Raw genomic sequence first — 23911 nt, 5'->3', positions numbered from 1 at the left:
CAATTCAACAGAAAACAAGATTTTAAGAAATCATTGTAGTGGAAGAGCTTATGGAGACCCTTCTAGTTTCCAGTTCTTTCAACCGCTTAGCTTGCTTTCAAGTTTCTTTCTCATAATTTTGCACCCTGACACTGTAAGAGGTGTATTAAAATACAGCAATGGCCTGTTTTCTGGAAAAAAAAATCCCCAAGACATTTATATCTAGCAAACATTAGATAATTTAATCAATAGTTGTGTAAGGGGGCTATATGGATAAGTATGGGAAAAAACTGGCATACCAGACACTTGATAGTAAAATGCCCCTTCGTTACTGTAAATGGATTGTTTGGAACAGTTGACATTTTTATTTCCTTTTTCTTGATTGAAATCTATGCTAATCTCATCCTCCACAGATAGGTAAGTGTTAATGTAATTCAAGAAGCCACAACTATAGAAGCAACAGTTTTTCCATGAACTTCATAGGGATTAGATAAACTATATATTAAATTTGAAACCTAGAGTTAATGCAGAAATGTAGGGCGAAGACTTTTAGTAGACAGGGCACCTCCTGCAAAAGGCTGGCCACAGAATTGAATGGGAGCTGACTCTTGAGGGTCTCTAGCACTTCATAGTTGTATGGATAGTAGATGTATACATCTTCTTGTCATTATTCTGATTTTTGTGGGAATGCCTCATTTCTCTCCAGTCACGATACTCCACCTGTTTTTGTTACCTAAAGTAACTGGTAGTTTCTTGACCAGTGTTGTCAGTACCAAATTAACAGTATCCCCTGAGAATGTGGAGTTTGTAGGGATGGAAGTGGAATATAAACTGCTGTCTCCCTTTCTTGGTTGCAGCTTTGCTAGTGGTTTTCTAGTGATTCTGAAGATTAACATCCTCTTAGTCTATATGAAATGAAAATGAAGGGAAAATTATAAATTAAGAAGATAGCAAGACATAGAAGGCAAAGTAAGGGGGGGGAGCACAATGGAAGTAGAGGGGAAAATTCATTGTTATTATCACTAATAATTACTTGTATTACTGTAGTGCCTAGGAGCCCTAGTAATGGATTAGCATCCCATTGTTCCAGGCACTGTACAAGCACAGAATGAAAAGTCCTGTGCAGTGAGGATGTACAATGAATTATGATTATAAAGCAGTGGTGGGCAACCTGTGGTCCATGGCCCACATGCACCCATTGGGGTTCTTTTTGGCCTGCCATTTTGTTTCCCATTGCCCATGTGCAGGGTTGCCAGATTCCACTGATTTCTCTCTGTGCAGTTTTTTTTCCTATTGATATTATTAAAGTGACACACAGAGCAAGGGGATGTGATGTGATGTGTGGGCTGATTGCACACACTATTATGGGAGACAGGTACTGCCTTTGCTTCCAATTGAAGCATTGCTATGGGTAAGTTGAAACACCCCACACATTCTAGGTACACAAGTGCAGTTCCCAGTCTTGGCTTGACATGCAAATTCCAGGTGTGCAAGCACAGTTAGCAAAACTACCCTGTTCTGGGAGACCTCTTGATTGCAACAATGTTGTAACTCGTTGGGATGAAGGAGGGGCCCATCGCTGTTATAGAGTGATGCAGTAGTTAGTGAATTGCTGAAACTGCAGCCATGGTCTGTTTTCTCTAGCAGGGCCAACTGTCTCTGGCTGCTTAACCTTCATATAGATACTCTATTTCTCTTGCCCTAGCCTTACACTTAAGAGTGACTACTGACTTAGCTCAGTAGGCACTTCATTATATATACTCCGACTCTTGTTATTTAAAAATCACAATGTTTGATGAGTTACTGTTCATTCTTAATCTCTGTCTTGTGTCATCCTATCTCTTCTTTCTTTCCTTACATCTCTTGTCACTTCACTGTAGCTTTCACTGCCCCCCCCCCCTTCTCTCCCTATGAAACTTCCTTGAACTTCCCATTCTCACATTTCAGGTTTGTGATCGTGGCTTCCGTTTGTCTGTCAGTTTTGGCCAGTGGACCAGAGGTGCTGAAACTAAGGATGCTGGGGGCGCTGGCCTATCCCCTGGCTTGAAATATTTTCTGTCATACATGGGGTTTACAGTTTTGTTCAATGGCTTTCAGTACCTCACACTCAAAGGTGAAAGTAAGAGGGTGCACCTTGGGGTACTGCTCTGGCAAAAGCCATCTGGGCTGCAGCTTCCCAGCAGGCTGCTCTTGCTGCAGCAGGCTGGCGCTGGTGACGGGTGAGCAGAGTTCGGTGAGGCAACAGGAAGGTGAAGGGGTGAACCAAGAGTGCACTGTAGGGGAGCTGTGCACTGGGGAGCCATTCACTGGGCAGTGCAGGTGCTTTTGCTGGTGGCCTCTGGGAAGAAGCCAGGGGGTGTCTCACGTTGCTGCTAGTTGCCCAGCAGCTGTGTTCCCACAGAGATGGCCCACAGCTCCCTTGTGGCAGTGACCCACCCTAGTGCATCCTCTCTCTTCCCACCACCAGCCCCTTGCCTTGACTCCTGCACCCTCAGCCTCCTACCCTTACTCCTGCACCTTCCCCATATTTGCACACTTCTAGTCTTCTGCCCTAATTTTTACACCCTATTATGCTTATAAGAAGCACACAGGTTCTTTTTCAGAGGGAAAAGGCAATATGTCACATTTTATTGCAAATACCCCGTAGAATCAGCATACACATCCATTCTCTCTCTCTCTCTCTTCCCCCCTGACTCCTGCACCACCCCCTACACCTCTAGCTCCCTAGCCTGAATCCTGCACCTCCAGTCCATTGCTCTGACTCCTGCATTCCCACATTCCTTGCCCTGAGCCTTCCCTCTCACTCCCAGCCCCATGTCTGGACTCCTGCAGCCCCCAACACCCTGCCTTGAGCCCCTTACACACCCTTGTGTAGACTCCTGCACCCCCCCCCACTCTAACTCTTTTCCATGAGCCCTTCCCACACTTTATCCCACAATGAAATTTCTTATAAGTACTGTCATAAAAGAACTTCCCAGGTTGTGATAGGACAATACCTGTAAGAAATTTAAGTTACTGTCATTCCTGGATTATAAAAATAGTTCTAACACCACTGGAATGGACCAGACTTTCCTGACCTCCCTGTTACCACTTTTTGTGTGACCATTTAAATAAATTAATGTCACTGATTTATTATCTAGCACCAGTAGGCCTGTGAAAAGAAAGAAGGATCCTTTCCAAGTGACGATTTTCTCCTTTGCACCAAGAGAAGAAATCCTCGCCCAAGTAGTGTGACTTAAGAAATATCTTATGAATTTGATGGCAGCAAGGTGCAAAATAAAACACTCTTTGCAAAATAAGACAACTCTTAAGATTGCCAGAAACTTGGGGGAAAGGATTTTATTCCTGATATTGCTGTGGAATTGCTCTGTGACCTTGGACAGTGCAGTTAACTTTTGTGTGCCTCTATTTCTTCTGTCTATGAAATAGGGACTCTGATTCTGACTCAGAACGTGCTGAGGTTAAATTAATGTTGATAAATTATTCTGCAGTCTTCTGAAAGATGCTAAAACTGTGCAAAGTGTTTCTATTTCTGTTCAAGTATCAAGTATTCTGATCATGAACATGAACTGTACAGTTGTACTAGTTAAAACTTAACAAATGTAAGTTTGAGTCATTAATAACACCTGTCTATTGTGTTTGTGTGTGTTTAGGATAGATGTCAGTACAGCAAATACTAGTTTCCTGCTCTTGGAAATTTGAAGCAAGTTGCTCCTTTATAAGTTGCACAACTGTGTTTTGGTTTTATTTGATTGGGAACAAGCAATGAATGTTTTGTAAAGATAGCAAAAATCTATTGCAATAACTGAGTTAAGACACCTCCCCCTCCTAGACTGAGCTTGCAAAGAAGATTCAGCATAAAGCAGAGGGCCATTTTGGTGGTCAGTGAAATCTGTATTTGAGAGGGTTCCAAGATCACATGATTGGCAACGTACTGCTCTGCACAGCATGTCTTGTTCGCTATCAGTGCCACACGGCTACCTGTGCACCCTTATGTCCTGGTAACCCTTTCAAGGGGGCAGAAGATTTGCACTCAAACCGACTTTCCCTTTCTTTAGTTTTTCAGGCAGTTGAAAGACCAGGTTTTGAAAATTAATTCTCAAATGACTGCCTAAGGCTCCAAGATGGAGTAATCGATTTCTTGTTTATCTGCACAGATGCAGCTGCTGTTGCGCTAAGATCATTGTGGTTACATGATTACTAAATTAAACGATTTCTAACATCCCTAATATTAAGAAAAAAATGTGGCTCGTACTTACAGGAAGACTGTGCTTGCTTCTGTGGCTGTAACCTTGGGGGCAGGGCCTTTGATGGCAGAAAGAGGATTGTGATGGCTAAAGATGCCTTTAGTTCTCCTCTACATGGGATTGGATTCTGCACAGTCCCGGATGTTGTCACTGGTGAATGTGGAAGGTTTGTGGTTTATACCCATTCCCTCAACAGCTTCTGGCCCCGAGGAGCTAGTTTATCCTGTGGCGCTCTGACTGCAAGGGAAAACTTTCCTGTCCAAGGAGGATGACCTGAGCACAGTGATGAGGCAGACATTGTCTGATCACTTCTGTGGGAGAATCCCCACGGTGACCTAGTGGTCCTGCTGCTTTTGGGCAGGATGGGCTTGGACCCTTGATGCATAACACTATTCAGGGTTTATAAAGTTTCAGATCTGTCCAGCTGTACAGGTTGTACCTCCAAAGACTCACCTCTGGTCCGGCAACATCTGTGGTTCTATTAAACAATGGAGCCTAATGGCAGGAGGCTGGCTGGGACCCAGTGGCAGCTGGGCGAGCAGCCTGGCTAGGCTAGTGCTGGAGGTTGGGGCTGGCCGGAGGCAGGGTACCTGCTGGGGTGGTAGCCAGCTGGTAGCAGGCGGTGGGTTGGAGGCCGGTGGCAGGGAACTTGCCCTGGTCTGGCAAATTCTCTTGTTCCAAATCAGTCAGGTACTGAGGGTGCCAGACCAGGAAGGTCCAACCTGTACTTAAATTCAGTAAAAGGAAAATGGATTATCTAAACCTTAATTTTTGTTAAGGTTGCAGAAGCTGATGGCGATTAAACAAAATTCTGCTTAGAAAATGGATGGGGATAAAATAATGTTCTTGTTTTTATATAGCACAAAACACAAGCCCCACCATTCCAAACCTGTGTTAGACACCAAGGACAGATCCACAGCATAGCACTAATGAAGTCAGTGGAACTACATAGATGCAAACAAGCTGAGAGGCTAGCCCAAAGTCTCCTATCTATGGCCAAGAGCAATGATCAGATTTAGAGATAAGAATAAAGATTAATGAGTGTTCATTGTTTTTGAGTGACTGGCATAGGAGATGTTAAGATTCATGTAAACTCGGAAATCAACATTATTGATGATAGATTTCCAAATGGTTCCTCCTGAACTGAAATTGAAAATGATTTTTGTGGTTGTGGAGATGAGACAAAACTATTTGACACCATTCTAGAAAGACTTGCTGCCACTAGGTCTTAATTATTTATCCTTAAATGATTTTGGCTACATTGGCACTTCAGCTGATTTCTGTGATGATTCAAGGGGAGAGTTGTTGAAAATGATTTTAAGCTATATTTAAATTCCCTATTGTAGTTAGGTGTAGTTGGGTGTTAGATGGCATATGAGGCTACTTCATCACTTGAATATAATTAATATTGGACCTAATTCTACAATCATTATTTATGTTTAATATGATTTAATCACTACTCACCACACTGAACTCAATGGAACTGTTCACAAGACCAGATTATGCCTATTATAAAAGTTGTATTAGGCACTTTATATTTTTGTTTTACATTCTGTTTCTACTCCTCTGTGTTTCTGTTTTTCAATCTATGTAGTAAATATGTCAGGGAAATATTTTGAATTGATTATTAATGGTTATTTTTGAATGAACTATTAATTGAATTCACATATATTTTAATTAGAAATGAGGAAAAAAATAATCCTGGTGGTTTTTTTTTTTAATGTTAAGCAGTATGTTGAAAGCAAGTTCATTTTAAAAAGTGCTATGAGCTGTGTGCAATTTCATTAAGCCTGGCTTGGCTTTGTGGAAAAGAATCAATGTGACAGAATGCTACAAACCATCTGATGGCTATAAATTGATTGGTGTGAGTTCATCACACATTGGGCAGATACATTCTCAGGGCAAAATCCTCCTCTGTGTGTAGCCTCTCATGGCCTGAGGATCCCTGTGCATTAACAGCCCACTGAATATGATTTGGAATCCTTTTTCTTGCTTGCTCTTCTAACATGTTAGTAGACTGCAGGAAATTTTTGTAGATCTATGCTATGCCTGTTCATGGTGTTAATGTCAGTAGATTATGTAATATACATAACAAAGTGTATTGTTCTAATGGCCATGCAGGATAAACAACTTTGGTAATTTCAATACTAAATACCAAAAAAATCAGACTGCACTATGCAAACAAAATCTCAGCTCTTTGTATTGCAGTTATTTAAAAACAAAACAACCCAACACTGGACTGAGGACTGAGCCTCAGGAATAGGTAAGCAAGAATAAATATAGAACATATAGTTATATTACAACAGCATTGTACCCAATGAAATAAAATCTAAATCATGATGGGTAAATTCTGGCTTTCAGATGGGATCCAGTCCACCAAAGTCCACCACTATATTTACCTTTGCCTCTGCAGGTGTGGGTGATCACAGCTCCTGTTGGCTGTGGATCACTGGTCCCAGCTAATGGGAGCTGCAGAAAGAGGTGTTCCGCCACTCCCATTATCCGTGAACAATGATCCGCAGCCAACGGGAACTGTGATCGCTGGTATCTCAGGTGGTGCAGGTAAATGTAGGGGTAGCAGCCCTCCAGGGGTTAATCCTGGAGAATAGCTGCTGTTTTATTGCCCATCCATAATCTAAATCTCTGTGCAGGAGATGCTATGAAAACAAAAACAATTCATTTCATTTTCATGGCTTTTTTAAGTTCCTTTTTTTATTTGCAGTTACAGCCAGGGTATATTGTCTTTTGGGTCATTGTTTATCTATACGTGAGGAATGTTCTATATTCTTCTTGAATATCTTCAAAATTTCCCCTATGAATACATTTACATTTATAAACTCACTGCTTATGTATGGAACAGACCTACGTGTACCTTGCAATCAATGCATTATGCATCCCTCGCAGTCACGGTTTTGTCCACTTTTGTGCCAGGTATATTTCTTTCTTTTCAATACCGTTGCCATGTGGCATTCTCATGGGTTCACCTCTAACTTGGTAAATGTTGTCTTTTTATATAAAAGATTCGGAGACACTCTAGAAGTACTTTTAAATGCCTAAAGCCGGCCCTACTCAACTTTGGAAGAGTTGCCACAATGATACTCACAGCACATGCCGAGGGCTGCAACTTAAGTGTGGTTGCATATGCATGCAAATATATATGCAAATAGCTTCTTTCACACTGATGGGCATGAATACAAAGATTAAGGCAAGACTACACAACACGCAGGCTCCATTTAAGTCAGTTCTGCTGATATTAATAAATTGCAATAGTTACCTGATTTCCACCCATATGACAGCACTTTTAATGAGCAATGACAGTCCAGGGATTGAATGATTAAAACGCAAACCATCAGAAGACTGTTAAATTGACCTCTTTTTTGTTGAGTCCTGTGTAAACCCAAACCGCACTGCGGGCCCGCTCTTGAGACAGTGTCTCTTGCCTGAGCTGACAAGGCCCCATTTCTAGAATTTTTAATTTGTCTTTCTGTTTCTACCTTTTCTGCTTTCTTTCTCTTTTCCCTTTCATCTCCTTCTTGTGTTTTTGTTTCTCTAGTTTCTTCCTTTTATCTCCATCTTCTCTCCTTTGTTCCCTCTCTCTCACTTGGCTCCCTCCACCTCACCCCTGTAGGAAGGACCAGAATATCTCTTCCTGTTACTAGTAGGCTTTTATACAATTCAGCATTGGGGTGGTTTAGTACCTTAGGTTTTGGCACCAATCCATTCCTGAAGCAAATGTCTTTGGATATATGCAGTACAAGAGATTTCTGTCTGATGGGAACTGAAGTAGAGAAAAATCAATGCTTATTAAAATAAAATCCAGCATATTACAAACAGTGTCAAATAAATTCATACATGCTAATTGTTGACAGTGTCTTTGAAGTCTTGGCACTGGACTGTTTCTGTGATTATTATTTAGCATTCATTGATTCATAGACCTGCTTTACTCTAACACATCTATTGTTTTTATGTTTGAAATTGAATATGCAGCAACGAGTAGCATGGATCTGGGAAGTTTTAATTGCTTGTTCACAGCCCCACCCCACAAAACAGTTATGAATTGGAAAAAAAAAAAAAACCCAACTAATCTCATCAAGCTGTTACCATACTTCCTAACTACCTGACCTGTATAATTGAGTGACTGTGACACAAACTTCAGTATTGCTCCCTAGCTAAATAAGACCATTATCTTAATAAAGAATCCTTCTTAGAAGTTTATAGAAATTAGGGATGTCAAAATGGAACCTTGTACATGGTTAACTGATGAGCCTGGGCTAATTGGTTAACATGCACACTTACATGCAGGTGCTCTTTCCACTCCCCTCCCCGTCCTCCCCGTGCTGCTGACTTTATATCAGAGGAGAGGCAGGAGGCTGGTATGTGTGGGGGTGTGGAGCCTCATGTGGAGCCTCATGTGGAGTCTCCTCTTCCCTCCCCCATTCCCCCAGCCAGATAGCGGTTGCCTGCTCTAGCAGTCAATGCGCACTGCCTGGACACTGGCTCCCTCCTCTCCCAGTCTGACCAGACACCCTGTCCCCGGCCTGCTCCTGCATCCTCCCTCTTGGACAGACAACCTGCCCCCAGCCTGCTCTGCCACCTCCCCCCAGCCTGTTCCTGACCCTTCCCTCTGGCCAGACGTACTGCCCAATCAGGGCCCCACCCCCATCTGGCTGCAGCGTTCTGTCCCTGGTCCAGCCCCCATCTGGTTGCAAGAAGGGCTGGTGGCAGCCCCCCTCCTGCTGCAGCATGGGTTGTGGGAGGCCAGGATCTGGCTGCGGTGGACAAAGGGGGTTGGCAAGCATAGCGAGCAGGGGGCACAACCCCTTAGTATCTATTATGCTAGCATATTTTGGATTATAAAATGTCACTATGAATAAAAATGTGTGTGTGTGTGTGTGTGTGTGTGTGTGTGTGTGTGTGTGTGTGTGTGTGTGTAATTTTGATTTGCCTATATTGTATTTACCATAGTATGAATATAAGTATACATTTACTATAAGAATTTAAAATATCCTTCTACACTGGAAATGAAAATCCAAGTGCAATAATCTCCTGATTGAAGGATCTTTTGTAAAGGATGTTATAGCAGAATTGGAACTTTTATGTTACTATACTCCTCCATGTTCAGATATTGACTCTGGGAGTTTGATCTGTCCTACCTCAAAACATAGAATCATGAAAAACCTAAAAAACAACAATAGACTAGTGGCACTTTAAAGACTAACAAAACATGTAGATGGTATCATGAGATTTTGTGGGCACGACCCACTTCTTCTTCAGATGACAGGAGTGTTAGAAGTCCAGATCCAAGAATAAATAAGGGAAGGAGGAGTGTGTGTGGGGGGGGGGGGGGGGAGGAACGAGAGGGGATAGTGGGGGGTGAGAAGAGGGAAAAAAAGAGAGAGAAAAGAAGGGGAGGAAGAAAAAAGAAGAGACAGTGAGTTGCTAAGCCTCAGAGGGGAATGGAATACTATAACTGGAAGGGACCTCAAGAGGTCATCAAATCCGGTCCTTTGCATTCACTGCAGGACCAAGCATCATCTAGATGACCCCTGGCAGGTGTTTGTCAAACCTGCTCTTAAAAAACCTCCAATGATGGAGATTGTACAGCCTCCCTAGGCAATTGGTTCCAGTGCTTAACCATCTAGACAGTTAGGAAAAATTTCCTAATGTCCAACCTAAACCTACCTTGCTGCAATTTAAGCCCATTGCTTCTTGTCCTATCCTCAGAGGCTAAGGACAATAATTTTCTGTCGCCTCTTTGTAACAACCTTTTAGTTACAGGCAGTCCCCAGGTTACATGGATCCGACTTCCATTGGATCCCTACTTACAAACAGGGTGAGGCAACCCCGCACTAGCTGCTTCCCCCCAGCAGACCAGGGAGACACGAAGCTAGCGCCCCCCCCCCCAGCAGACCAGGGAGACGCAGAGCAGCTTTTCTCAGCAGACACCTCAGCTTGAGAATAAAGGACTGAGGGAAGTGAGCTGTGGGAGAATAAAACTGAGCTCTGGAGAAATGTTTGGCTAGAGTTTCCCCTACAATATGTACCAGTTCCGACTTACATACAAATTCAACTTAAGAACAAACCTACAGTCCCTATCTTGTACGTAGTCCCTATCTTGTACGTATCTTGCCTGTATTTGAAAGCTGTTATCGTGTCCCCTCTATCTTCTCTTTTCCAGACTAAACAAACCCAGTTCTTTCAATCTTCCCTCATAGATCATGTTTCCCAGATCTTTAATAATTTTTGTTGCTCTTCTCTGGACCTTCTCCAGTATCTTCACATCTTTCCTGAAATATGGTGCCCAGAATTGGACACACTAGTCCAGTTGAGCCTAATTAGCACAAAGTAGACTGGAAGAATTACTTCTCTTATCTTGCTTATAAAATCTGCTGTTACAGTTGTTAAAATAACACCAGATACACCAATTTCTAGGAATTGCCACCATGGAATATTGCACGCTGTTGCAGTAAAAGACTCTTGGTGTTTATATAATTAAAAATAACATCCCAAGTAAGCTTTTAAAAAAAAAACTGTTAGGGGAATAAAACCAGGGACTTTGTTGCCACTATGTGGGGGGCAAAGGAACTGGGATACAATGGATGTGAAGAACCTGGAAGAAATAATATGTCAGGTAAAAATCTCCAGGATGCTTATCTAGGACATTTGTTTAAGGCCTAGTCAACGTGAAAGCACTTTCTTTTTTCTTATAAAACACTTTTATACAGATATGTTAATCATTTTGGTATACTGAAACAGCCCAGATGGCACAATAGTTAGTTGTTTCAGAGAACATGCATGTTTTTAGTGTCTTCTCATTTCAGTTGTGTTGTTCCATACATAGGTCAGTGACAGTTGAGGTTTCTGGGTATGATTTTGGAAAACATTCTGTGTTGGCCTGTCTTTGTTCCTACTGAAGCCAACAATAACAGAGCTAAGCAAATGCTGAGCACTTTTGAAAATCCCACCCCTTAAGGCTGTTGTTTATACTGAGCTGGAATTCCTACATAGGAATACATAGTAGAGAAAGAATGAATATGATGATAAATCATGTCATTTGAAATCAAAGACAATTTAATGTTGTCTTAATGTTGTCTCTTATTGAAGGGTTTCATTAGAAATTCACTAGTTCAATTTTTTCTAAATGTTGTATACTAGGACCCCATGAGAAAAATGACTTTTTAAAAATTATATTCCTGAAATAATAACATGGTTAATACATTAAAAACTATAAAAAACCAAGTAGTTATGTAGCACCTTAGAAACAAAAATTATATATAGTATCATGAGCTTTTGTGGGCAACACCCAGTTCTGCAGATTGCCATAAAAGCTCATGATACTATGTATTTTTGTTATTCTTTGAGGTGCCACAGGACTATTCATTGCTTTTATAGTTACAGACTAACATGGCTACCCCTCTGAGGGCATGTCTCTACTAGGAAATTATTTTGAAATAATAACTTCTGAAATAACTATTTTGAAATAAGTGTTTTTCCTCATGGAAAGCAGGAGTTATTATTTCAAAATAATGGGCTTGGTAGTGTAGATGCTCTGGTTGTTATTTTGAATTAAGGGGAGTTATTTTGAAATAAATAAATATTTTGAAATAAGGGGAGTTATTTTTAGTGTAGACCAGGGCTGAGACATTAAAAACATACTTGTTTAAACCTGTATAGAATTTGTGTGCACATTTGCTGAGTACAAGCTAGCGTAAATAAGGATTATAACTGGAACTATGTTGATTAGTTGAAATTTGGCTTAGTGCAAATGTACTAGGCGTTTCCATTTCTGTTCCTTTTCTGCTGTTTAAGATAATAAGCACATCAGCCTATACCAAATCCTATCTTTTTTTCAGGCTTTTTTAAAAAGATGACCTAGCTGACTCAGATATTCATAGATTCTCATAGAACTATGAGAGAGATCCCAAAAGAATTTCTAGAGCATATATTTAAAAAAAAAATCTAATCTTGATTTTAAAATTGTCAGTGAGGAGGACTCTCTCATGGCCCTTGGTAAATTGCTTCAATGGTTAATTACCCTCAGCATTAAACATTTATGTCTTATTTGCGTAGTCAGCTTCCATATGCTTCTAGAGAGGACAACATTCTTGTTTTTTATTACAACAGTGCCTAAAGTAAAGTTGCCATCCTTTAACAGTATCTAAACAATCTTAAGGCATATAAAGACTCGGAAGACATGCACAAAGTCAAAACCACAAAAAGCAGACAGGAAACTGCTGTAGTCTCTCCTCCTCCATTACTTTCTTTTTTTAAACATCTCAGCCTTTTGGACAGAAGAAGAACCCTAGAGATCACTGAGGATATGCTGCTTCAGTTTGGATTATTTGAGTCCCATGCAAGAAGAGAACTGTCTAGGGAGGCTTTTGTACTTCAAAACAAGCAATTTTAATCTTGTCATTTGAAATGGAAATAGATATTAAGCACAACTTTGTGAATTAATAAAATACATGTATTTTGCTCGGAAGTGGATAAGGATTTATTAATGGTTAACTCATAGTTTAATTTAGTTCTGATCCGTTAAAATTGTAGCAGACATTCCCGATTGTGGAATATTCTTCAGTCCTACAGATCCCCACTGAATGTCGTTGCCATAAGATGGATAACAAAGAAATGTATTAGCAGCACCATTATAATTATGAAAAAGGTGAAAAATGCACAATGTGCATCTGTATAGGCTGTCAAAGGCATTTTGAAAATAAATTAAATTGGTGAAAAGGGAGCCCTGCCATTCTGTACATTCTTGTATGATAGAATTGCTCTACCATGATGGAATCATTATCAGAAACCAAAACCAAAAGGGAAAAAAAGGGGGAGGGGAGATCTCACTGACTATAATGAACTAGAGGAGAGTAGTGTTACCTTGGTAGGCAAAACGGTCTGCAGAGGTGATACTATACAGAATGCAAGAGGCAGTGGAAGAAGCTTAGAGAAGAAGATGATGAATTCAGGTCCATTAAGGACCATCATTTAAGAATTAAGAACTTACCCTGTATTACTTCTGAATTCATCAGTCTGAGAAGTCCTCTGTTTCAATGGATGTGTCGGTTTCTCTGAAAGATCCTTGAATCTAAATGCTGGAGTTAGATTTTTGAAGGAACCACAAGCATGTTGTTCAGTCATGGCTCTTCCATTGCCCTTTGTTTCAAGGCATTACGCATCTGGTTTAGGTCTGATATCGTTGTCAGAAGCATGGTTCAGCGTGTAGTTAATGAATTTTTCTACTACGGTTCGTTGGACTGTCCATCCCGTTTTCTTTCCTTACCAGCAGCCTTATGCATAGAGAAGTTGTCTGCCCATTGTTCTCCAGGTTCATCATGTCAGGCAGAAGACAGCGAAGAGACAGAGAATGGATGTTCAGTGGATATCTGAGGCTGGATGTGAAGAAGCATAGGTTGCAAAACCAAAATAAATGAGGCAGAAATACATGTCCTGATGAAATGGGTAGCAATAGGTATGAATTGGTGGTCCTTTGTGCAGAAAGTGTACAATCTTAAGACTTGAAATCCTCCTTTATTTTATTGTTATTGGTGCTCAATAGCTGGTGCTTGTATATTGTTTTTATATAAATAAGTTAAAATGTACCACGCATTTTTAATTGCAACTTTTTTCTTTAATAGTTCGTCCAAATCCGATTGGAATTTTTTTAAAGGGAGCAGTTAAAAAAGAAGGGAATGTGCACAATCTATTTACATGCCATTAATTGTTTTATCTAAAGCAGGGCTACTCAACACATGGCCCATGGGTTGCATGTGGCCCGCGGCCCATTCGTTTGCGGCCCGTGGTGCAGTTTGGGTTTACACGGGGCTCAACACGTGGCCCGCAGGTGGGAGCTGAAACAAAAAAGTAGTCAATATAATGGTCATTTGTTGATATGCATTTTAGTAGTTAAATTCCTGGACTGTCATTGCTCATTAAAAGTGCTGTCATAAGGGTAGAAATCAGGTAAATATTGCATTTTATTAATATCAGCGGAACTGACTTAAATGAGGCCTGTGTGTTGTGTAGTTTTGCCTTAATCTTTGTATTCATGCCTGTCAGTGTGAAAACTATTTGCATATATTTGCATATATATATATATATATATTTGCATGCATATGCAACCACACTTAAGTTGCGGCCCTTGGCATGTGCTGTGAGTATCATTGTGGCCCCTGGGGCTTCCAAAGTTAAGAAGTCCTGATCTAAATAAATAGGAACAGAACAAAACTAAAGAAATTAAAAGAAACATCATAAGATGAGGACAAATAAAATGATATGATGGAAGTACAGACAGTATTAGCAACTGTTATTTTTGAAACCGTGCTAAAAATATTAAATTCTTGTACAATATGAGGCAACATTGCTAGTAGCTAAGAGCTGGAGCATGCGTATCACGATTGCTGGAGTCTATTCCGAGATTTGCCAGTAATGTAATTTCTAGAGCCCCTGATATAACCTCTGTTTATCTGCATCTACCCACGTAGAATTCAAGTGGCAGTTACTGTTAATTGCATTATTTGACACTATAAGTTTTGCATGGTTGTTCTTTCACAATTTGCATTTATTTGTGTGTTTAAGAGCTGCTCTTGTGCCAAAGTGGAGACCTGGTATCAGGCTCACAATTTTTTTCTTTCTAAAGAGATTTGTATCCAGATCCACATATCTTCTGTGTTTGTTTTTCAAAGAGCCCTTCTCCCTTTCCTCTTCCCCAAAGAGTTATGGTTGAATTGAAAGTAGGCTGAATTGGCACAGTGTAAGACATCACATACTATCAGGGGAAGACAGATGGAGAGAAGTTTTCAGCATAACAGCAGCCTTTGCTGAAATAATGTTCTCTTCACATCAGCATCTGGGCAGTCACTATGGAATAATTTGGCTACATGTTGTTTTTCACATCTGTCTGCTAAATTAGAGACTGAAATGTAAATCTAACACTTCCTGGAGTACTTTGGGTCCAGAAGTCAACAAATAGAGTACAATAAGACATGAATATATTTTTCACCTTCTGTGTCAGATTAAATGTTGACATAGTATTGTTCATGATTTGTAAAAGGAAACCCTATCTGCCTTCCTTAGAGCAGCAGTCATAAAGCTGAAAAGATAACAATGTTTCTCAGCATGAATCAACTGAGAATGTATAAGTAATGTAATTTGGCATTGTCTTTTAAAGCTGCATGCTCCTCAGATGTGCAAAATGAGAATATTTTTCTTTCTTTTTTCCCCCTGCACCATACGTAAGTGAACATTAAAGAATGGAGCAAAGTTTAATTTTTCCCATACATGTGCAGAATAAATTTTGTTATGTGAACTGAAGCATGTGCAGATTTGCCCCACCAGTAAAAACACAAGCTGCCTCTGTGGACACACTGCTAATCAGCTGGGCAGCATGGCTGCCCGAGCGCTCAGCTTACAGGGTATACTGGGATGGAGAGGGAGAGGGAGTAGCAGCATTGACTGTGGTTTCTTGCACGATACAGTCCAGTGTATCAAATACCTGCGTAAAGCTCTAGACGTAAAAAATATATATCCAAATAGTTTCTTCCCATCAATCAGTTTCCTCAAACCACTGAACATCTCTAAGAACCTTCCTCCCACCATGATGAAAGCAACAAATTTTCCCTTTAGCCCACTTGACCCCTTTCAAACCTCCCCCACCACACACACTCAGGAAAAGCCCAGAAAACAGAATGTAATGTTAATTCTTAGGGCACTCATCTGGATACAATCATAGAATTGGAAGGGAATTCGAGAGGTCATCGAGTCCAGTCCCCTACCCTCATGGCAGGACCAAACACTGGGTTCCCAAACTGGGGGGCATGAAGAAATTCCAGGGGGGGGGAACAAGGCACAGTCCACCCACCATCAAGTTTTGCTGCCCCGGTCAGTTCCTTTTTTTTTTTTTCTTCTCAACAAGTTTTGCTGCTATTTTTTTCGGCGGGAAGGGGATGAGGGTTTTTCAAAAATCAAAAAGGGAGGCGTGATGCTGAAAAGTTTGGGAGCCACTGGTCTAGATCATCCCTGAGATGTCTGTCTAACCTGCTCTGAATATCTCCAGTGTTAGAGATTCCACAATGCCTCCTAGGCAATTTATTCCAGTGTTAACCACTCTGACAGGAAGTTTTTCCTAATGTCCACCCAAACCTCCCTTGCTGAAATTTAAGCCCATTGCTTCTTGTTCTATCCTTGGAGGCCAAGGAGAACAATTTTTCTCCCTCTGTCTTGTAACACCTTTTAGATACTTGAAAACTGCTATCATGTCCCTTTCAGTCTTCTCTTTTCTAAACTAAACAAACCCAGTTCTTTCAGTCTTTCCTAGTAGCTCACGTTTTCTAGAACTTCCATAATTTTTGTTGCTCTTCTCTGGACCTTCTCCAATTTCTGCACATCTTCCATAAAATGTGGCATCCAGAACTCAACTCAATACTCCAATTGAGGCCTAATCAGTGCAGAGTAGAACAGAAGGATGACTTCTTGTGTCTTGCTCATAACACTCCTGTTAATGCATCCCAGAATTGTTTGCATTTTTTGCAAGAGTGTCACGCTGTTGACTCATGTTTAACTTGTTGTCCACTGTGACCTCTAAATTCCTTTTAGCAGTACTCCTTCCTAGACCATCGCTTCCCATTCTGTATGTGTGAAACTGATTGTTCCTTCCTAAGTGGAGTAGTTTGCATTTCTCCTTATTAAACTTCATCCTCTCTACCTCACACTGTTTCTCCAGTTTGTCCAGATCATTTTGAATTTGATCTTCTCCTCCAAAACACTTGCAACCCCTCCCATCTTGGTATCGTCTGAAAACTTAATAATCATACTGTATGCCATCATCTAAATCATTGCTGAAGATATTGAGCAGAACTGGTCCCGAAACAGACCTCTGCGGAACCCCGCTTGTTATGCTCTTCCAGTATGATTGTGAACCATTAATAGCTACTCTCTGTGAATGGTTATCCAGCCAGTTATGCACCCATTTTATAGTAGCCACATCTAGGTTGCATTTTCCCAGTTTATTGATAAGAAGGTCATGCAAGACTGTCAAATGCCTTACTAAAGTCTAGGTATATCACATCCACCGCTTCTCCTTTATTCGCAAGGCTTGGAAAGCTATCAGATTGGTTTGATATGATTTTTTCTTTACAAATCCATGCTAGCTGTTACCTGTCACCTTATTATATTCCAGTTGTTTGCAGATGGATTCCTTAATTACTTGCTCCATTATCTTCCCTGGCACAGAAGTTAAACTGACTGGTCTGTAGTTTCTTGGCTTGTTCTTATTTCCTTTTTTATAGATGGGCACTATATCTGCCCCTTTCCAGTCTTCTGCAAGAAAAATTGAGGGCTGGACAGTGGAACCTTTTTGATGTGTTAAACCAGAGAGCTGTTTACTGAATTACTTCAGCTGGGTGCAGTAACAAGAAGAAAAAGGTGGTCTCTTTGATAATCCGGACCTAAGTCATTTAGAACCATTAGTTGTGGTTTTTTTACTTATAAAGTGTTGATTGTAGAGCAAGATGACCTACAATACAGTCTTTGTCTAAAACACTGATTGCATATTAAACAGATAGGTTGATTCTTTGCTACCTGAAGTTTGAATGGTCTTTATGTATAGGACCATGAGGAATCCATGCTTAAGATGCCCAAAGCATGGGCAGTTGTTGTCAGATTTGTATGTAAAGAATGCTTCATTATTTACAAAATACAGGACTATGTAGCACTTTAAAGACTAACAAGATGGTTTATTAGATGATGAGCTTTCGTGGGCCAGACCTACTTCCTCAGATCAAATAGTGGAAGAAAATAGCTCATCATCTAATAAACCATCTTGTTAGTCTTTAAAGTGCTACATAGTCCTGTATTTTGTTCCAGCTACACCAGACTAACATGGATACATTTCTATCATTATTGACAAGCATTGATGGGGGAAAAATGTGCTCCTGGCTGGGTAACAGAGAACAGGCATGCTTGCTCAGTCGAGGAAGTGCATAGCAGCTCTACCATTTTTTTTTCTGGTACAGACATCATGACCTTGGTTTTAGTTGTGTGAAGTTGGACTTGATGCCTCTCATCCATGCACCGATCTTGGCCCTGACACCGGAAAAGTCGTTCAACTTCATTGACTGAACGGAACCTGAGATGCAGGTCTGATGGAACCTGAGATGCAGATAAGGGTGTTGTCTACATAGTGGAGTCACTGGTGTGCCCTGTAACTTCTTCAAATATAAACCCTTTGGGCAGGATGACTGAATAGAGATCTGTGTGAGAGTGTTACCCAGGGCAAACAGTTATCTAGTAGCAAATTTCGGAAACAAAATAAAGAAAAGAACACTACCCCAAAACACAGGCCACTCAAGTGGACCTATCACGAAGAGGCTGGGGTCACTGTTCCAGCCATTGACGGGAACTGAAGGAGTGGCCAGGCTGTGTTACACACCTTTTGCTTGGCTGAAGATTCTGGCAAGTAGGGATGTCTTTCCTCTGCCTTTGGAGCTCACTGCACAAGTTTTCTGTGTGATGGAAACAGTGAAATTACTTATAAAATAGGGGAAATATATTTTTACCTTTTACCTTCTTATGGATCCAGTGGTTGAAGAAGTTTTACTCAAAACTTAAAAGAATCTACCCAAATAGTTGGGCAAAAACCAACATGATGTTTTAGAAAGAGTACAGATAAGTTTGTAATGGAAATGTTTTGCAATGTTAACTAAAGCAGTCACTACTGAAATGGCTGCTGCATTACTGTGCCAATATATCTGTTGTCTGATTAGACTCTTTTCAGGGGAAGAATTAAGGGCCATAGCTTCATAACGCGTAGCCTATAATCTGGCCATAAATTGCATAGATGGTTGTTGCAGAGTGCTGGGTATTTGTAAGCATCTCGTGCTTATTTAAGTACCTGAATGAGAACCACACTACTTTGAAAATCTGACCCAGTGTGTTCATTCCAACGCATTTAAGAATAAATGGACTTTTAGTCGAAGCTATTCCGCTGTCAGTGCTTTGGACAACTTGCAGTTTGTAATAAATGTTCGTGGTAATTTCATACAGCTAAAATACAGTATTTATTACAATTAAGGGTCCAGTCCTGAAACCAATCCAGAATGTGTGGTGCCTACTATCATGTCTAATTATATTGACCTCAGTGGGCCTAATCAGAGTAGTAAACACCAATCTGTAGCATTTGCTGGCTTGGGCCAACAACAGTTAACAAAAGCATTTAATTGCTGAGATATTGTAAATAGTGAATGAACAGATTAACTGTACATACTCTTCATGGGTGCCCAGGTGCTTTAGTGTATTGAATCTGTTGTCTGTTTAAAGGATAAATGTGAATTCTATATTACATTATTTGTATAGCTGTCTTCTTAAATATCAATGAGAGAGTCTTTTAAGAAGATACTCTAATTCTGTATTTGAAGTTCAGGACTTATAGGTTGACTATGTTGTGAAAAAATACCACAATTAACACAACAACATCTTATCACATAGCACAGTTAAACTAGGAGAAATACCCAGCTCTGGAGAAAGATGAGAGTCCCTCTAGTGTACACTTTCCGTAAGTGTGCAGAGGAATGCGTGATATGACTTAGTGGGAATATAACAGCCAAAAAAAAAAAAAAAAAACCCACAAAATAACATTTCACGAAGCAGTGCAGAAGTGCTTACATAACCTATAGTAAATGTCTCCTTAGTTCATTAATAAGCAAAATCAGGAGAAGTTGCCATGGCTGGAGAAAGAAGAAAAAGAGTCATCCTAGAGTAGTGTTACTGTAACATAGGAATAGTGCTGCAGGAAGTTACAAAATAATATTTCAACAGAGGATACAGATATCCATACACAAACAGCTAATGAGTAATGGCTTCTTAACCCATTAACATGCAACTGTTTAGCACATGTATCCAAGTTCTTGCAGTTTTTTGGTGCGAATCAGGTGAAACAATAATAAATACTAACTTCCAAAAGCCTAGTGTCAGAGAACTTCAAGTAAAAGTTACTGCTTCATGCAAACCCATTCACTCTGACAACTGTGCTTTTAACATATGATCAGAAAGACATCACCCACTGGGGAGCAGTCCATGATGCACTTACTTTTGGAATGCTCTGTGTTTGAATGTCATGCCCTATTTTGCATAAACTGATCGTGCACCGAAAAACACACTTGAGGGTTATGCTGTCGAAATGAGAGCTTGGCTTGGTGTGACGACTTGCTTCTGAGGAGGTGTGTAACCTCAGACTCAGAGTTAGGATTGCTGTAAAGGAAATGTAGAAATAGCACACTGGGTAGAGCTTCCTCTTCATTTTTGTCAAGTTTTGTCAAATATTTTCTAACCAGGCATACACAGTGTGTGCAGTGGGGCGACAACTACTCTGTTTTTTAGTGCATTGTTTTTCTCTCTCAATATTGCATTGTTCTGTTGTGGGTGATAGTCTTAATTTGCATGCTCATGAGCAGGCTACTATTCTGATTATTTGTGGAGGATTATTTCCAATAAACAAAATACTACAAATAAAAGTAATAGGCTTCCTCTGATATGCAAGGCTTTAGTTTAATGTAGACTAGAAAATATGAAACAAATTCAGTCCTAGTATAATTGGGTGCTGCTCTTATGATTTCAGAGGATTACGGGCATTTACATTGATCCTCATTTAACTTAGTTTTCTCTGGAAACAATAACTGCCAGCCTTACATTCAACAGTCAGTGCTCAAAGTGGGAGACTTCTGAGTGACTGAGCAAATCTTAACTAGTGGGCAGAATAGAAGTTGGCCTTGTATTGCAGATAATTGCAGTATAATTTCACACATACTATCAAAATAAATCTCCCTCTTTCCCTGGTATCCTTCTCTTTCTTGGTCAGTCTCCTTAAAATAACATTTTAAAACATTTTTTATTTTCTGGAGATGAGTTGGGATTTGCTTCCTTTTCTGTGCTGCCAACTTCTTTATCTGAAACATATGAATAGTAATAATTTGCCTTATGGCTCCCTCTTCTGGTCAGTTGGTGGAATAGCTGGTATGGGTCTTTTTTCCCCTAAAAACCAGGCTCTCGTGGCAATCTCCAGGATAACATCTATTGAATACTTCATTCATGTTTAAATGCAAATGGAACCTGCTTGTTGTAAATTTAAAATATTCTGTTATTGTTAGGGTTTATTGCTTCCCATTCCTTCCTCAAAAGCACTAAGGACCTAATCTTGGGAGCTGCTGATACTACGGGAGTCGAGGGCATGTAGCACTTTGCAGGGCCAGATCTGGGGTGCCTATTATTTGTGGTGTATGATTAGGCTCTCATTGCTGAATTGAAAAATAGAGTACAAAATATGATATTAACTGAACAAATATTTTCTATTCCCTTCTTTTTCTGCAGGTTATAGAAACACTATCAAAACTTTCTCGCACTCCTATTGCATTAGCAACAGGAATAAGGTATGACACGAGTGCTGCTTAATTTCCTTTTTATCACTTACAAAACAAGTAACATTTTTCCATGATATACAATTAAAAGAAATATGAAATCAGTTGCATTGTTTTAGCCTTATTTTTTTCTGTGCTTCTAATTGTATGCAGAGGTCTGTTCTTGTCTAGAGTAGCATTTGTGACTTTTAAACGCTGTATTTCTGTGAAACCCGTATCACCTAGCCCACAAAATGAAGCTTCTCTCTGAATCTTCAGTGTCCTAATTCACCCTATTGTGCCGAACATCACCTGGAAATTTGCTTAGCCTTTTTTGTGCATCTACAGCCTTTATATGTAGGAATAAACATAAGTTAAGGAACAGCCATTTGTGCTGTTGTTTTATCTATAAACCAATATCTATTTATTTTTCTGTAAAACACCTTCTTTAAAGAATGTATCGTTTGTTCAGATTCACTTTGGAATGCAAATTACAGCTAAAGTCTCACTCCCAGATTTATTTTAAATCATATTGGAAATATATGTTTGTCTCTTCATAAATAGTTGTAGATAAAAAGCGAAAGAGGTTATTAAAATGCCTTTCTTTTTCATGAAAACAACTTAAAATTTGAAATAGATTAAATGGCTTGTATATAATACGCTCTTGATATTCTGATGAACATACTTATTTTAAAATGACCTAACTTGTGACAAATAACTCACTCTAATAAGTTATATTGGGTTGCTAGTAATAGCCTGCTCTATGTATGTACTCAGTTATACACCAGCAAGGAATTGTTGTTCATGTGTTAAGTATGTTATAAAGATACCTGATCACAAAGGATTTAGATATGTTGTGAACAAATACTCTTGTGTAGGGCTCAAACTTATGGAACTTACCAGTGGCTATTGAGTTGCTTTCCTTTTACATTTGAGGAGCCTACCTCATCAATTTAAGAACTATTAAAACTCTCTTTAAAATAATAAGCATAGTACAGGAATTATGATTGTGAAGAAAACCTTCCAAATGTCAATTAACTATAAACCAAATTCAAATTCAGGTGTTTCTTTGAACCAGAAGGTAGCTCCCAGTGCCTCTGGTATAGCTGCAGACTTTTCAGGCAGCAGTGGTGCAAAATATACAAGGCTCTGCTCAATTTTCATTGCTGTTTTTTGGAACCCTGTGGGCAGTAGTTAACATATCAAGAATATAAATTTCATGCTACTGCTTGGGAAAGCTATGAATGGCTACAAAGGCAAGCCTAGAGTGCTTCATGGCTGAGCTGGATCAGAGAAAGGCAAGCCTGGGGAAGAGACCTAGGGAAATTGGGGAAAGGAATAGGGAAAAGTGACATATCTCAAATTGGAGAAGGTTCAGAGGAGAGCAACAAAAATGATTAAAGGTCTAGAAAATATGGCCTATGGGGAGGAATGAAAATAATTGGGTTTGTTTAGTCTGGAAAAAAGAAGGCTGAGAGGAAACATGAAAACAGCTTTCAAGACCTAAAGGTTGTTACTAGGAGGAGGGAGAAAAATTATTCTTCTTAGCCTCTGATGATAGGACAAGAAGCAGTGGGCTTAAATTGCATCATGGGAGGTTTTATTTGAACATTAGGTAAAGCTTCCTGTCATGGTGTTTAAGCTCTGGAATAAATTACCTAGGGAATGTGTAGAATCTCCAAGGGAAATTTTTTTAAGAATAGGTTCGATAAACATCTGTCAGGGATGATCTAGATGGTGCTTGCTCCTGCAGTAAGTACAAAGAATTGTACTTTGTGACCTCTCGAGGTTCCTTCCAATTCTTGCGTTCTATGATTTTATGCAAAGGCAGCAGGAACGTACACTTGCTCTGCAGAACACTTTCCAGCCACAGGATTTTTTCTTTTTTTGTCCTTTTTCTTCAGGACTTCACTTTTATTTCTTCAAACCAAAATTGCTGAACTTGTGTGGTTTGCTGAACTTGTATTGTTTAATCAACCATGCTCTTCCCACCGAGGGGTCTTGTACAAAGGCCTGACTGCACCCTGTAAGACTGCACTTCTAAGGCCATCTGCTTAGAGTTTGGGCAAGCCTCCTGACTCCCTTCTCCATCTAGCTGCTCCCTACAGAGATTTATGCACTCCAAACTCTCTTACTCGGACACTTATATCTACCTGCATTCTTTTCCTTGACCCAGGGACTCTTGCAGTACTCAGATGAACTACTTGCTGACTTTTAGGAAGATAAGGTGGTCTTCAAGTTATCATCTGATCCCTGATCTCACAGTCTCAGCTGAAAGGCAGCTGAATAATCATAGGTGAT

The 23911-nt window shown here is 40.0% G+C and overlaps 1 protein-coding gene across 8 annotated transcripts in view; it reads left to right on the top strand.

Annotated features, from left to right (window-relative positions):
* Positions 1 to 23911, top strand: part of VAV3 (vav guanine nucleotide exchange factor 3) — a 248862-nt gene that overhangs the window by 78634 nt on the left and 146317 nt on the right. For all 8 annotated transcript variants that reach the window (XR_016350269.1, XR_016350268.1, XR_012905973.2 and 5 more), the window contains exon 3: positions 21585 to 21643. Coding sequence is in view for 5 of the 8 variants with exons in the window: in XM_075936644.2 (XP_075792759.2) it covers positions 21585 to 21643 (59 nt within the window). In the remaining 3 variants the exon portion in view is untranslated. The remainder of the gene's footprint in view (positions 1 to 21584; positions 21644 to 23911) is intronic.

The sequence above is a fragment of the Pelodiscus sinensis genome, chromosome 9 (assembly GCF_052426305.1).
Source record: "Pelodiscus sinensis isolate ZL-2025 chromosome 9, ASM5242630v1, whole genome shotgun sequence".
Taxonomy (NCBI): Eukaryota; Metazoa; Chordata; order Testudines; family Trionychidae; genus Pelodiscus; species Pelodiscus sinensis.
This window is presented reverse-complemented; position numbering and strand designations above follow the sequence as displayed.